A 17383-nucleotide genomic window follows, 5' to 3' on the forward strand; every position below is an offset into this window, starting at 1 on the left:
AAATGTAAACAATAACAAAATATCAAGTTAATCCGGCATGTTCAGCCTTTTTTTTGAAATCGCAAACCATTCAGCACCAAAAATATACCATTTGACAATGAGTAGACACTTTCAAACCAGTGTAATTTGTCCTATTTCGGATTGCTTTTCTGAGGCCACACCAAATTAATGTATCGTTCTTTGGATTTTTATCTAATACAAATTGGAGCGAGCTAGCGAAAAAAAAACACTATTTGGTCAGTTTTCATAAGACCTGAAGCGAGCGAATAGGAAAAAAAATATTTTGTTCTTATAATCAATGTTAATAAGAAAGATTGTTCAATAAATTTGCCCTTAAACCCAATTGAATGCAATCTTAAACTGAACCTCTAATGGACATTGGGAAAATGTCCGGATACATACTATTTATTCATCCATTTTTACTTCACACATATTGATATACCAAATTTATAAATAAAAAAGAAAAAATATCTTAAAGCAGTCAATCATAATAAAATAAAAATAAAGCTTGTTTTAGGAATAGTTTCAAACGAATAATATAAATATACCAGAATAACTTTAACATCACTTGCAAATGTATTTGGACATTCATTCGGATTGATTTCGGATGCGTACAAATGATGTGTTACACTGGCATCATCAAACACCAGACTTCATATACATTTATATTTCATGACTTAATTTCGATTTGATTATCAAAGTAAATGCAATGGCATGTGCTTTTTGAAATGAAATGTACAAGGTATGTTCAGAGTACTTTTATGGTCAGTGAGATGTTTTCATAAACGCGGATTATGCTGTAAAAAATAGAAATTACGGTGATAAACTTAGATGAGGCTTACCGTCTTTTTATGTCTATCCGAACCAGTGTTAATTTCGCTCTTTTATGAAAAGATATTTGCTCAAAACTGTTGTTCCGTCAGAATTTGGTCAAAAATTACTTTGCTACATCAATTAGGACCAAACAATGAACCATGTTCCTTTTAAGTGAAGTTGTCTTCTTTAGCATCAACGACATTTATAAAGTAAAATTCTGGTCACTTGTATTTTGACTTGATTCAAATAATATTTTATTGAGTCATTGTTCATCATTCCGATTTTCAGCGAAAAGAAATCACAAAAAAACGCAATATCATAGCTACCAGTATTAGATACACATGTTATATTGCATTACTATTGGTTCAATTAATGATCCTTCAGTGCATGAGACGATAAACAATGACTTCAAGCATGGTCAAAACACATTTATTGTAATAAATAAGATCAAATTTCCATAATTCGAGCCACAAAGTCAATGTTCTTTTTTCTAGAGTACAACTTTCAGATGGTTAAACTGGACAAGTTTTAAGTAGCATTGTTGACCTAGACATTGACAATTAATTTAATATATTGTTGATCCCAATAACAAAAAATGTAATCCCAGATCAAACTGTTCTAGATTATGCGGACTATGTTATAAAGCTGTTATTTGACCTTTATCTGAACATTTAACCTACTTTACCTAAACTATTTTTACTACTTTTCAAGGGCAAATAACCATTGAAACTTGACATTGTCTGGTCAAACAGTTTTTGAGTGGACAAACTATATTTTACTTTCCCACAGATCAACCAAACGAGAGACAGACATTTGCTGGCCGTAATGCCCTTTTTTCAAAATGGGGCATACATAACGCCGGCAAAAGGACGGATTGCTATTTTTAAGAATCTTCCAACCACATCAAAGCTGCACGTGTAGAATTTGATATGGTTTAATAAAATTGATTATCTGTGGACGCTTCCGCTTTTCAAAGCAGTTCAGCGTTACAGCGTTCCATTTCACACCACCTGCTCTCTACTGGGCTTAAAAGAAAACCCGTGATTTTCTTGTAAACTTTCAGAATAACAAAACGGTTTTATATTGTCTTCTGCTTTAATTTTGCCATGTCGTGTGCATTGCAAGCAATACATTTGTTAAACAGGTCTTAAACGTCCAAGCGCCATCATCAACGGTTTTATTAACTTGTTTTCCTTCCATTGGCGTTGTATGAAAGCAAATATGCTAAATGGGCAATCAAAAAACCCCATTCTTTCTGCTTGGTGACTATCCACCAAAAATAACATTGTCCTGCATATTCCCCGTAGAATGCCGTATTGGATAAACAAACAGCAATGCTGTAAACAGTACAACAACCCTGCATTATATACACTGAACACGCAAAGAGTCTCCGTTAGACATTATACGTACGAAGCTCATTTACCGATGCATTGAGCTTTTCAAACTGAGAGCTACGATCTGTACCTACATTCTTCAAGTTATTTCAGTGCTTGGATTATTAGTTCGTCAGGAATCTTATTTTCAGTTCTTTAAATGTTGGTTAAAGATGCACTCTTACTCCAAAATAATTTTTACCACAATTTATAATTGTGTTTTAATATTCCAAAAATGATGAATAAATGCCGAAAGAAATGGTTCTTATGAAGAATACCAAGTTGAATTTGAAAGAAATGAGCATGAAACACGGTATTTCTACCTTATAAAACTATAGTAAACCACAGTAAATATTTTAGCAGTCACCAATCATCTAATATTTTTGCGCTTTCTGCTATTAGATACACGGTAACAATCTTGTTAGCAGTCATTAATATTTTCCATAAAGGCATATTTTAGTAAGTAGTTAAAGGTTTATCAGTCAAACTTTATGTTTGTTTTATAAGTGTATATATTGATTTTGAATAAGAGTGTCACTTTAACCAAAATTATAGCTGTGTTTCAATTGATGAGCAAACGAGCATTGTATTACTTTGTTATTCTATTAACAGTGCTTAGCATAACGCTGTCGGGGAACGGTACGTCTGGAGGTTTCACAGTCCAAGAGAACGCACTCCTTGAACTGACGTGCTCTACGTCTACCGATGTACAATATGTAGTATTTAACAGAAGAATAAGGGAATTTGCTTATCACACAATCACCTCAGTAGGGTACGGCTCATCAGGTTGTGCAGTATCGGATCCTGAACCGATATCCTACCTCAGCTGCTCCTGTGTCAGTAGACATCAGTTCGCCTGTGTCATCCGGAACGTCACACGGAACATGAATGGCCATGTTTGGTTTTGTTTACCTCCGGGAGGGAATGCAAATGTCGTCACTGGGGATAAAACAATCGTCGTTACAAGTATGCAATATCTGCGTATTATATCTGCACTATTGACGTATCAAGTATGTACTGTATTTGTAACGCTGATGTATTATCGTCGTAACAAATATGCTTGTATGAATTATCACCGTACAAAGTTTTATGCTAGGCATAACAAGTATTTATTATCGCATGCACAAGTATACTTTGAAGCAAAATGATTATCTTCGTTAGAAGAAAAAAAGTATGCATTCAGTATTATTATGTATTAAGTTTGCACTATCGACGTTGGAAGTATTAATTATCGTCGTTAGACGTCTGTATTAACATCGTACATAGTATGTATAAAATATACTGAATGTATTATCGTCGTAAAATGTTTGTTATTATATTCGTTACGAGTACGGATAATAGTGTTTACATGTGTGTTATTCGTCGTAATAAGAAAGTTTTATAGTCATTAAAATGCGATTCATTTAACACAAGGGCAGTATTGCCGTTTTTTTTATTTCCATTGTTTTCATACAGTATTTAAGGCTAAGATAAGCTTTGCATAAAACTAAATGGGACACTTGTAAATGATAGCTAACATAATGCTTCTTGTGTAGAAACAATCCTGCTGAATATACCTCTTAAAATATTTGCACCAAGAATTTATTCAATTACTTAAAAGGTAATAACATATGAATACGATAATATTGAGAAAAAATGTTCTAAACGAAATTATTTTCTTTTCATGTGCATCTTATGTGTACGATGCATATGCAGCTTCATGTTCGTCAAGTGATTCTGAATACAAATTAATCCTATTCTTGGCAGAAAATGTCTTATATGTTTATTATATAAAATGGTGTGAGATATATGACTAACTATATGACATCACAATTTAAGCTAGTTTTTAAATATATATTGTAAACACTCCACAGAACGCAATCTTCCCGTTATTGCACCACCGTCACTGGTGTTTAAGTGTTCAATGGCGTGTCTATTAGGTCCCATTTGTTTAGTATTCATTCAATACATTACTTTATTATACCTCACGTGATTTTCCCATATTTAAAAAATAAATAAAACTTTCTATGTCTACTATGTTTAGATTGCTGTTTAGTTTGTATCATAAAATATATGTTACAGCAATACCTAAAACGGGAACAAAATTAACATAACATTCATTCCTTTTAAGTAAACGATAGTACGTTTGAACTACTGTACTTCAAAAAAACAAACAAATATATACACAAATATAAACACAAATAAGCATGCTGATTTTTATAGTCCACAATGTATAAAGTGTTTGCTTACAGTCGGCATAAATGCAGTGTCTATAGTATTCCCGGCGGTTCAGACAGTTATTGTCATAGAAAACAGCGCCCGACAGTTCCGATTGGAGACGTCCGCTGGGAACCCACAGGCCACCGTGGAGTGGTACAAGGATAATGGTACACCGAGCAGAGCGGATGACACGGAAATCACAACCGGGAAAGAGACAGATTCGAGCGCAAGTGGTACTCTGATTGTGACTATCGGTAAACTAACGTTGACTGTGCAGAGAAACGATCATGATGTTGGGGTGTACTGCAGGGCAAACAACGGCGGTGCCTGGCTTTATTCTTCCAGCGTAGTCTTAGATGTTCAATGTAAGTATCTATTGTTGTTCATGTAGAAACTTCGTTGTTTCTTTCGCATTACAGACGGGACATAAATTGCAAGGCCAATAACGGCTGTGATTGATTTTAAACTTTTGTTGTCGTCTTAGATGTTCATGGTAAATATATTTTGTAGTACTTGGCGTCACTTTTACATTAAAGTAAGATATACTACAAGTATTGCAGAGAAAACAATGGAGGTGATTGGCTTTTTTTTTTCAATTCGTCTAAAATGTATTAGAATGTACGCGAATAAATGCAGGGCGTGTATTATTGGAACGGAACGGCGGTGCCTGGCTTTATTCATGTTTTTCTTAAAATTTAATGTTCAGAGCAAGTATGTATTATTGTACGTTTTTATTTGAAGTCACACTGATTGTTAATAGGCGTAACAGACAGGGTGTGTATTGCAGGGTTAACAACGCCAACATACATGTTAGAAGTATAAGATTTTAAAACACTGTAATATTATTATAATTTCGTCCGATTATTTTGTGCTAAAACACAGTTAAATTGTATATACATTTTGATCCTAGGAAACTGTTTACCATTGTTTAAACACACTCTTCAAAACAAATGCAGATTAGTGCTCTTTTTCTATTTCTCAAAACGTTTAATAAGGCAAGGGGTGAAAACATTCTTTGAGACCTAGCTATGGATATGATTTACCATGATCTCCGAAAAAAACAGTCATTTTTGTATTAACGCTCAAAATAACAACGTTTTCTTCTGCGTAGGAACTGCTTGACGACCATTCTTTATAAGGCATATGCGAATGTCCATTGGGATCATTTGTGTTGCGAAATGTTTACGAAACATAACACTAAAAACACACCACAATCGAAATCACAAATACAATTAATCATGATGACACATCTGATGCTCTACCGCTGTGCTGCAACCTATTGGATTAGTTAGTCACACCATAAACTATTATTTGTAGTATTTATGGTTTAACAGTTTTTTAAATAAACGAAGGTGCTTTAATTATTTCAAGCATTGCACCATAAATGTAGTTTCATATGTTTGATATTAATAAATCAGTGATTATTTCAGAAAAGAATAAACAAACACATTCAAAATAATGTTATTGACTTGTGTGGAAACCGCGCTCGAACGCGTAGAATCCGTACGAGGCCCTCATAAAGCTTGCTGATATTTTGACATCTCTACCATACATTGATACCATCACATGATAACGTCAATCAACCAATCACGCAGCAAACAAATCTGTTGACGCTTAAATGAACACTGTGGTATTTAAAAAAAGAATTTGAGCAAATATCAATAATTGCTGAAAGGTTCCAGCTTTTTGTAGCTTAGGTTTAACACCCGTAATGATTTGCAACACTTCATTTCGTCATGAAATTTTGTTTTATCTAGTTTTCTCCAGTCTAATCCATCACTCAGGCACTGTTTGCAAAAAGCTATGCTCCGCCCACTTATCTACCTCATAGTGATTCCGAAGACCAGTTTGGAATTTCGTTGATATTGTAATTTATTTCTCTTTAATACAGCATCGTGCGAACCGCCGGAATTTACCAGACATTTTTTGAGACCCTCTCATAGTTATATCCTCACTTTTATATTTTTCCTCTAATTATTCAATTCTGCGTGGCACTGAGACTTAAAGTTAGGGTCGAGGTTAAAACATTCTTATTAAAGTTATTATCACGTGACCTAGTAGCTTAACCCAACACTTCACAATATTATATTAACTGTATTTCTTTTCCACTTCATAAAGATGAGCCCTTAGTTCCGAAAGTATCCTACAAGCGTTCCGAGGTTACCACTGTACGGGTAATATCCGGACGTTCCATGACGCTTACATGCAGCAGCATTGGGAACCCGAGCCCCACTTACACCTGGACATACCCTGGTGTAGGCTCATATACTGGGCCCACGCTCACACTGTCCAGTGTTCAGACCACACACGCCGGAGATGTCACGTGTGCAGCAATGAACACGTTGTCACCTACTGGAGGGACAGCGGTTGAAAAAAGTCAACACACAAACATCAACCTTATGGTTTTGTGTAAGTGAGGTCAAATAAGGATAGTGCATAAATCCATTTTTTTAAAAGATAATGAGCTTTCCGGAATATAAATGTACTGTATTATCTGTCTTGAACCTACGGAAACTACCTATTCAAATTTGCAGCAAAGAGGTCGTCAATCGGTAATGCTTTTATTCATATCATTTAGGCGATTTCGTTCAGCTGTGCGAAAAAGATTTAACTCAGTTTTGTATTTAAAATGCATTTGCATTTGATTCATGAATAGTTTTGATTATCCGCACTATTTGGGTTTATAAAGATTGAGTGTTTTTGCAATTCATGCATGATCAAATATATTTATGTGAAGAAATTCGGATAATGCAGATAATTATTTTCTAGTACAGACTGTATACGACGTCAAGAAAATTAATTTGCAAGACGAAATGCATTATGTAAACTGCAGATATTTATTTGTTTTCATTTTGTGATTGGAAAATGCATGTAAATTATACACAAATGAAACACCTTATGGGATCTATTAGGCACCATTGATTATGCTTATGATTTCACTGAAACGTCATAAAATTACTGATTTAGGGATGTCATTCATAATTCTGTTATCCAATATGAATCATAGAGACTAAATATCCTTATTACCCACAAATTATTCTGGAATCTTTATTTTTTATAACTGTAACGGCGTTATCAAATCAAAGGGAATGAACGAACGACCGAGGCTATTGCTCTGAATCGCAAATGTGTAGTTAATACATATCTATGATAAATAATTACTAGTATTTTCATACGGTCATGCGAATTTAAAGAAGATTAACCACCATTTGGTACATAGAATAATTTTTCTGAAAGTAAAAATACTAAATTAAATAATACATAAGATTGTTACGGTTTAATGCATAGTATATTGTATAATAGTGGAAAAACAACTGATAAGCCCGGCCCAGATCAATAATTATATATCATTTTACTTAAAAAACATAATGTACAATCAGCGTCATATATATTTCGGGCTTTTCTATCGCAGGACAATAACCACATTATAACCTGTACCTGTTCCACTAACGTTTTCCGGATCATATCAATACATTATGGTGTAATCTTACTGTATTCTACATATAGCTTCTCTACGTTCACAAGTTTGTGCCATCGAATGCTGCTATATTAGTCGACAACAAAGAATCCACTATCAGCTGCAGCAGTTCCAACAACACGCTCAAAACACGACAATCAATAGAGAAGAATTGTTTCTTCATTCGATCCGTATATCTTCTGCTAACACCAACATGCACGTCAAGCGGAATAACTATCTCGATCACTGCTATACAAGTCAAGAGCAAGCCCAACCAATTCAGCCTACCCATCACATAACACAAGAGTACACAAGAAAATAATCGTTGTTTTATTGTTCTGTAGATCCCCCGAGTACACCTTCTTGTTCCATCAGTGGAACTTCTATCTCGACCACGGCCATACTAGTGGAGGGCACAGACCGCTTTATCAGCTGCACCAGTTACGCCAACCCGCCCCTGGTCACGTACATTTGGTCAACTCCGAGTCGTGGACAAGTGTCCGGAGCTAATGTGTTCTTGACAAATGTCGAGCACCCAGCTGACCACGGCCAGTACACCCTTTCGGTCACAAACACAATGGATCCAACAGGAGAAAACACAGAAACGGGAACTAACAGCAGAGCGTTCTCGGTAGATGTCCAGTGTAAGTTGTTTTTGAATAAAACAGAAATGTTTTCTTTTAAATCGATCTAAATATAATTATGAAACAATCAATTTTGACTGTTATAACAAAGGCAAACTGTTTCAAATACTGTCAAATCTATCTCCATCAACTCGCATATTGTCAGTCGCATACAGCGCTGCATAAATGTACTTATTAAATAATTATTACGTATTTGACATGATATTGGAACAATCATAGTACTTATACTTTAAAATTGACGACAATGTATGCCAAATCCTGTTCAATACGGACATAAGTCGGGCAATACTAGTTTTTGCTGTTGATTGGGTACTAACCTCGCAAAATACGGGATTCGAAGAATGGACCATTGGCTGCCGAAACTCGCCCTAATATCAGCATGCTGTAAATTATTTAATTCGGCAGCCATTTTATTTTTCGTTTAACCGACTGTTTTAAAAAATATGTGCCTTGTTCTAAACATATTTGTAATAACAAACCTATCGACTACTTGAACCACTTTGTACGGTTTGCTATTTCAGTTGTGTTTAACCTGTTAGTGAATTTTATGACAATTAATATTTTGGAAACTGACAAAATAGATGACGAGAGTGAAAACAATTTTGAACTTTCGGCGAACGATTTACGAAATAATCTCGAAAAAAAAAAGATTCTTTAGAATGTACAGTGCATTAGGCTATATTAATAAGTATGTGCAATGTCACTATAATGGATGCATGTCAAATTCATTAAAGTCAAGTCTAAAAAGCAGAATCAATGAATGAAAAGGGGAAATCAGCTTCAATAATAAGGTAAGATATTACAGCGTATCTAATCAAACTATCGTAGCATGCGTAATAGTTATTTAATAAGATACTCATTAAAAATGTGATTTCATATTGATCGAGTTATATGCCCTCAGTCAACAGTATTGGTCTTTGCCCTTCATTATCACCTAATTAATAACGTTTTATTATTAACAACATATTTACTCCTGTAGTTGGACCTAAAGTGCAACTTCCACAGACTTATACCGTTTTGGAGGGCAGGGTCGTGAACTATTCATGTTCTATCATCCCTGGGAACCCTTCTCAGACATCCTTTATGTGGACGAGGTCAATTGACAGCAGGAAATGGAATAGCCAGATTTTCAGTATCAGTTCTGTGCAGAAACAAGACGACGGCATGTACGCATGCACGGCGACAAACCGGCTGACGCCTACTGGATTTCCCGCCCACCCTGGAAATCATAGCGGGACCATGCATCTTAATGTTCAGTGTATGTATATAATTGCCCAATCATTTACTTAATAGATTTGTAAGTACTGTCTATAAACATAAAATCATTAATTAAAAAAACGTCCATATCATTAATGCTATTGCGGTCCATGTTAGCAACAATTTGAATAAGTTCATTACCTTTATCTTACATAATTTTGTTTGCTTTGGTAATTGGTTAGGGAAGAAAAGTCCGAGTACACTCTCAATTGGTAGTGGCAGTTAATCCAGACAAGTTATTTTAAAGTGATATACATCCATGCATATCGTATGTTCATCAAGATACTATGTTTTTATGATCACGCTTATGAAATATAATGTGATGGTATGGTTTCAAATAGAATAATCTTGTAAACGATATAACATATATGTAGGCATTTATTTGTACTGAAATATATTGATCTTGGAGTTCGATCATTTGAAGTAAATCGCACCTTTGTAACAGGCTTTGTGGAGAGAAAACGTACACTATATGCTTTCATACAACATCATGCTGTAACAAATATGCACAATATATTTTCTAGATAAGTCAAGCGTAACAGAGTTTCGTGTCACTGGGATTAGACACGAAGCAAACGTAACACAAGCAGAGAAAAAAAGTACGACGTTTACCTGCATGGTGGATAGCAATCCTCCATCAACCATCAATATTAGAAAGGACGGTGAACTGAGGAGATCCGTAAACCATGCAACACAGCTAGAGTACACCATTGCAAACCTGGCATGCACGGATGCAGGGCTTTACACTTGTGATTCCAGCAACCAATTTAATTTTGACAAATCTTCAGCAAAGGATTTACATTTGTTTGTAACATGTAAGTTTACACAGCCTTTTCATTATCAGCAATTCATGCTAATATATATTCTTACACATGCCATTTTAAAAGACATTTTGTCAATATTCTATAAAGATTTATTCGTAAAACATAATTGTTCAGTTATTTCTTTAAAGTTATTCCTTATGTATTTGATACTTTGTGAAATACATGTATTCATAAGAGTAGTTATATATACTCTGGAAATATGGATTCGTCTTTCAGGTTCACCAAGACGCCCTCCTGGCCAAGATATCAAGTTGAACTTTACAGCTCAATTACACGATAATGCCACACTGCAGTACAATGTGGTTGCGTACCCAGTTCCGATCGCCTCACAGTTCGTCTGGAAAAGATGTTTGAGGAGAAATATGTGCATACAATTGTCAAACATCGCCGCAAAATATGAAATTACAACAATGTACTTGTCGAGTAAATTGACCGTTTTCGATGCTGATATTGATGATTTCGGCGCGTACAGTCTTTCAATTAAAAATGGCATTGGCGAGGAAATAGTCGAGGATATGTTTCTGCAATCAGTCGGTACTAGTGTAATGCAAATATTTAAAGTAAATCCATTTGAGATATTTTGTGCTATTTGCGAGATATTTTTGAACTACCCTCTTTTTATAGGCAGGGTTTAAGCTTCATATAAATATTATATACGTTTCAGGTCCACCTGATACTCCAACCTGTTTCATGGTGATTTCAAACACAGTCACGAGTTCAAGCGCTGTTTTATCATGGATTCCTGGACCTAACAATGGGTCTCCACAAACATTCCACATATCATATCGAGTATTAGATGCTTTGGGGGATTGGCCTAATTTTAGTTTTCAAGATAACGGAGAGACTGAGATGAACGTAACCCTTCATAGTTTAGCACCAGGGAGATCTTATTTTGTCAAATGCTATGCTCTGAATACGGCAGGTGATTCAGGGAAACAAATACTAAGATTCAGCACATTAAAAGGTAAAGCATTAGGGAATGTGCTACGCTCATGCATTTGATTTATATAGCAATTAAACTACTAATTCATTTTAACGTACCGAACTAAAGATAGTGTTGTTATCATCTTACAGAAGTTGCCCCTATTGAATCACGTGGCGCTGTTATTGCTGGTGTTGTAATTACTGGGTTTATAACGATGGTAGTCATTGTCGTCGTTTTCTGTTTTCTTCGAAATAAATACTCGTGTGCGTTCAAGGTCACCCGTAAAGAAGGTACGCTGTTTTGTTCTCTTTGCTTTGTAAAAAGTGCATTTACTGATCTCAAACATGTACAATATAATTTCCTGGTATAACTATCGAAGGTAGCTCGAGCAAGTTTGTGGAAATTATTAGATTTCTAAACATTGATGTAAATAGCAATACACCCCAAGTCGATTAAAATTTCGATTGCTTATAATGAACAAACTTATTATTTCAAAGTCCCTAAATGTGCAATAATTCCAAGTTCACATTGTGTTGCACAGTCATTCGTTCGGGATTAGAATTGGTACAATCCTTTATTGCTTACAATATGTCCTTATATATTAATGGGGTTTCACTACTTTCTTATTTACAGATTCACGCTCAAGACCTACCGTGTAAGTTTAAATTGATAAGGGACATCTTAGAAATGTATTTTAGAAAGCAGTTATATAGTGACATCCATAGTTTTTAAGTTTTTTACTTTGCATTTCTATGAACTATAAAAGTGTGGTAATATTGATGTTTTCGACAACAAATTTTATTTTGTTTTCATTTATTAATTTTACATTGACCTAATAACCGAGAAACCTCGGAACGTAATCAACGTCAATCATATGACCACCAAACTCTAAATTTGACGGTTTTAATTGTTCTTCTTGATCATGTATCCAAAGCAACGAAATAAAGTTATTTAGATATGTCATTTTTGGATAAGTTAATTATTTTCTCACGTCCACCTTCCATGTACTATATCTGTATGTTTGTCAACGTTAAACAAATTCAGACCTTTTGCTGAGATTCCTGGTGATAACGATGCCATAACTTATGAAACTGTATCAGCGAAAAACAACACGCCTGTTTACGACGTTTTGAGTAAGTATCATATTTCATTGTTTGAAAAATTATGTATTTTGTTCATTTAAGTACTGTTTTTAAAGATTGCTAGTTAATTTCCTGTATACTATGATGTTTGAATGCATGTAATTCAACAAGACTATATCCTCAAAATTAACTTGTGTATACAGTTAATTTGAAATGAGCAATACATAAAACCTCTCTTATTAACATATTGTCCATACATTAGCCCGACTCATTGTTTCCGGTACTAAAAATATAACTGGCCTTCATAATGAACCTTTTCTTCTTATTGATTACAATCATAACGTATTTAATAAATTATCATGTAGTATAATTCTTATAATTGGAGTAAATTGTTCCAAATTATTGTTGTTTCAGGTGTTGGAAATGAAGGGTAGGAACTTATCTCATTTTAAATAACGTAAAGCGATGCTATTTAAAAACATACGTTCTATATGTAAGTGCATTTTATCTACGTGTATAAATGCATTAATGCCCGTATTTAAATGGTAACAGATAACCATGCAATAAATGGGGTGTTATTAAAATACATGCGCATGACAGTTATTGCACCGTAAGAATGACAACACAGAACAAATTGATTACACCCAACGTTCGTGACTGAAATAAATCATAGCTCACAATCTCAAACATTGGGCGGAGGTTTTAGTTATTAAGTTTGTTATATTTCCGTTTATCGTTGACATGAAATTTCTTTATAGACCGGATAAGCCACACGTGTACATGCCGCTAGATGAGTCCATGGCAACTCCCGATCCAAACAAGGAGGAATCAAAGACAAGTACATCTTTTTTACCTCTCAACGGCATCAAAATGGCATTTAATTGTAATGTGTCCAAAATACACGTCTGACCAATTAACCAAGTCTGAAAACATTTACAAATAAGAACAATCTCTATATATATAAACGAATTTTTAGTCTGGTAAAACCTTAGTGTAGGTTATAAAATTACTTTACAAGTGACTAGAAAATATCGCGTCCAGAGATAACATGGTAGACTTAGGTAAAACTATCTCGATTAACACTGTTTAAAACAAATAATGCTCTTTTAAGGCGTATTTTTAATGAGAATGACCATACAAAGATACCTGGACGTCTCCTAACGCGATGGGTAAAGCTTTAATGTAAAAATGTAATGTAAAAATGTATTTAGTTTTCTCGTAGTTTTTGCAAAATCTAAAATAGGTGATAACTTATGTTGAATTACATGTCCAATTCATGTCAGATTGTGCTCAAAGTAAAAGTATTAGAACCTATAATGTATGAATCAATAAAATGTAATGGTATTAAGCAGGAAGTAATGTTTGACAAAGTAAACATCTCAACATCTGTAAAACGTTAAAAACGAAAGCTGACATTGAGGACGGTTTATGTATACCATTGTTTGTAATATGTTTAGATATCTATTTATTAGGGTTTGCACATGCGTTTGGATTAAGTTGGTTCAAATGTTTTATAATATTCAGATTATCTCTGAACACATATGTTTACTAATGACTCAGACGGATGCTCATGAAGATATCGTGTACAAATATCATATGCATTTTGTCTCTACTTCTCCCAGAAACATCTGGTAGTAAAAATAATGATATGAACACAGAGTCACAGACTAACTTTAACATTTACATATTTGTCACTGTGTGTCAAAGAAACGGGTTACCAATTTAATTTGGCTAGCTAGGGTGGACTTTGCGGGGCTGGTCAAAATATATCAACGTGCTCTAGATATTTGCAATGGAAGTTCCATCAATTAAAAAAACTAACTTATAGTAATGCCATTTGCTTAAGTTATTGATTATGCTTGCTTTAACCAAATACTTTTAAGCAACAGGACTGATCCCGGCTGCCTAATTAATTGTTTAGTAAAGCAAAAAAAAGAGAACTAAATTGGTGTTAATGTTTTAGCCAACCAGGACGTTTGCCTGAACAGCTTTATAACCAACTGATGACTAAATGGAATAATATGCAAGATTTGTTGGGTTAGATACTGACAAAACTCCATAAACCACAAGAAAGCATGAAATAAAATAACCCCCATGTTCTAAAACACTTAAATGCCAAATATAACGTTGCTTCGATGATGCAAAAACTTGCTCTGGCTTGTTGCATTATCGTACCCTAAATAGATGTTTTGCATTGGTTGGGTGGAACCACTAGTTCACAGAAAAGTCATTGATTTAATGTGTTACTGTCCTTCGCTTTCCTTACAATATCGCGTTAGTGCTTTTCAATTTCTTCTAAGTAGTGGGTTCCTAACAGTTTTGTATTATCACTTTTCCTACAATGACCCGTAAGTGGCCGTTGGTTTCCTTACACTGACACCTATTTGCATTGGTTTCCCTTCCTTTGGCTTGATACAGGCTTTCACTGGTGGAAGTGCGTTAGTTATGCGTCGATTCCTTAACAGTGTTGATTAGTTGCCTCTGCCGTCCATATAATGTCGCCTAAGTTGGTCTCCTTTATGAGTACAACGGATTGAAAGTGCACATCGCTACACTCGCGATGGTTCATTAATAATTGTGCTTTCCTCTTAGTGATGCATTACTAGCCTTCGCTTGCCTCAGCTTCATATAGTCTTTCACAGTCGAACTTAACCATGCTATTGGCATGTGGATGCAATATTTACTTTTGGATTATACAAATAATGTTTCATTAATACATTGATAAGATTTAATATTATTCATGGCATTATTGTTTGAATAAACTATTGAGTGAATGTATATCTCAATCCGCGGAGGTCTTTTTTATAAGATGACTCAATATATCATAGTATTTATATTTTTCTTTGATATGCAGAGGTTCCCATTTACCACAACACGATGGCGAAGAACCAAGTGCAGACAGTGCTTTAAGTTAGAAATCCGAATTCCATGTATGATGAGCTCACGATCTCATGAGCTATGATGATTAATTGTTGTCGATACTGAGTAACTCCGCAATGCTATATATTAATTGTAAAATATTGTTATATACACTTAAGAAAATGAGATTATGCTGCGAATTGTGTACGAAATAACTATTCATCCTAAAACTGTAAATCTGTTCTATTAAAAGTAAAAAATAACATACAACTGGACACTTAATTAAGATCTAACTTGCACGTCTCTTCAGTTTTCTTTCAACTCATTCCCAGAAAAAACAACATAATTATGGATGAACTTATTTGTTTACGGAGAATACTTCTGACCTGATTACTATCTCCTAATCATCGATAAGCTTCTGGGTGACCTAGAGGCTTCAGTTGAACTAACGTTGAAGTTTACGAAGATCGTCACTACCATGCCAAGATTTTCGCTGGGACGTGTTATGCCAATACTGTTTAGATCGCATAAGTGAAGATGATACTGTGCTAATCCACTCAACTATCGTTCATTCAACAGAATCGGCAAATCTCTTTGGAAAAGTCCTTCATAAATCGTTCTAATAAAACCGTGCTGTTAAAGCTAGAGAAATGAATGGTGTTTGTATGATTTGAGCAATAAACGTGAATAAATGTAAAAATTGTGCAACATTATGAAATTCATGTCTGTTATTTATATCCCTCTGTAAGAACTATTACTCGGCGAATAATACTCACGTTTATGACATGATACTGCGATCAATTAGCTTGTTACATTTCTTGAAATCATTATTTTAATTGTAATAATTTTTGTTTAAGATATTATTGTCTGTCATAAATGTTTCATTAACTGGTACAGGTTGCTCTTAATACAAGCACATGTTTTGCCTTACATTATAATTAATATAAACCACCTAAGATTACTTGTATTTCTTTTTCGGCAAGTTATTACAACAGGTGCGGTGACTGAAACCTAATTGCTTGTGTTTTCCTAGTGTAATTAGGGCAGTAACATGGCGTTGGTGTGGTATTCGCAGTAGATAGGGTTTGTTTTGCACAACAAAACATTTTATTCTCTTGTGCCTTACTATATACATGTTAACCAACTACAACATGATATATAATTTATTGCTTAAACTTGTGTACATAGTCTTTCCCATTTATGTTGTTTTTGTATATAGCTGTTTTATATTGCATGTGTATTTATAATGTTTGATGAATATTGGAGCAAATGTGGATAAGTAATGACTTTAAAATGAATCATGTGAATTTTGGGGTTGACTCCTTATATTACGAAAAAACAATTCGTATTTCAAATATTAATATTGAAATCACTCGATGATGGAAATAAAGATAATATTTACGAGGGTATTTTGTTTAAATCTAATAATCATGTTTCGCTACAGAAAAAAAGTAACCCCCACCCCCTCATTATATTCCGCACTGAATACACAAACATGTGACAAAATACATAGAAAATAAACTGTTTACAGTGGCTTTACATTATACCCTGTCACAGCCATGGAGCACTTCGACGTATTTTAACGTCAAAATACGTCACATCACATTGTTTCTCCCATGTAGATCGGCACTTGTTGTGTATTGTAAATGTGACTGTACCAGTATTTCATATACAGTTAACACAGTATTTACCTAGTAGGTCGTACGACCAGCGCCAGTTCCTGTGTATAAGTGTATCTTTGTTCACGTAAATACCCTTCAGGCATGAAAAAAACAGCAAAGTCCATCGGGGCGCAATACCGACGATAGAGAGCGTGCTCCAAACGTCCAAAATCAAGGAAAGCAAAAGCCATCTGTGTATCGGTGACTCTTTGGGAAATGCGTTGTCTTGTTGATATATGGTAGCACCAATGTGTGCAAGAAGACGCTTCTTACGGTAGGTGTCACT

General features: G+C 34.6%; 1 protein-coding gene across 3 annotated transcripts in view; it reads left to right on the plus strand.

Moving 5' to 3' along the window:
- Positions 1–16808, plus strand: part of LOC128233652 (hemicentin-1-like) — a 29834-nt gene extending 13026 nt beyond the window's left edge. For 2 of the 3 annotated variants that reach the window (XM_052947435.1, XM_052947437.1), the window contains exons 2-14: positions 2802–3155; positions 4421–4753; positions 6507–6797; positions 8190–8489; positions 9469–9747; positions 10271–10561; positions 10787–11104; positions 11235–11534; positions 11645–11785; positions 12129–12150; positions 12540–12628; positions 12992–13007; positions 13336–16808. In XM_052947435.1, coding sequence (XP_052803395.1) covers positions 2802–3155; positions 4421–4753; positions 6507–6797; positions 8190–8489; positions 9469–9747; positions 10271–10561; positions 10787–11104; positions 11235–11534; positions 11645–11785; positions 12129–12150; positions 12540–12628; positions 12992–13007; positions 13336–13486 — 2885 coding nt within the window. In that variant the 3' untranslated portion in view covers positions 13487–16808. The remainder of the gene's footprint in view (positions 1–2801; positions 3156–4420; positions 4754–6506; positions 6798–8189; positions 8490–9468; positions 9748–10270; positions 10562–10786; positions 11105–11234; positions 11535–11644; positions 11786–12128; positions 12151–12539; positions 12629–12991; positions 13008–13335) is intronic. The other variant, XM_052947436.1, reaches the window with a different exon arrangement.
- Positions 16809–17383: the final 575 nt, after the last annotated feature.

Source organism: Mya arenaria, chromosome 5, assembly GCF_026914265.1.
Source record: "Mya arenaria isolate MELC-2E11 chromosome 5, ASM2691426v1".
Taxonomy (NCBI): Eukaryota; Metazoa; Mollusca; class Bivalvia; order Myida; family Myidae; genus Mya; species Mya arenaria.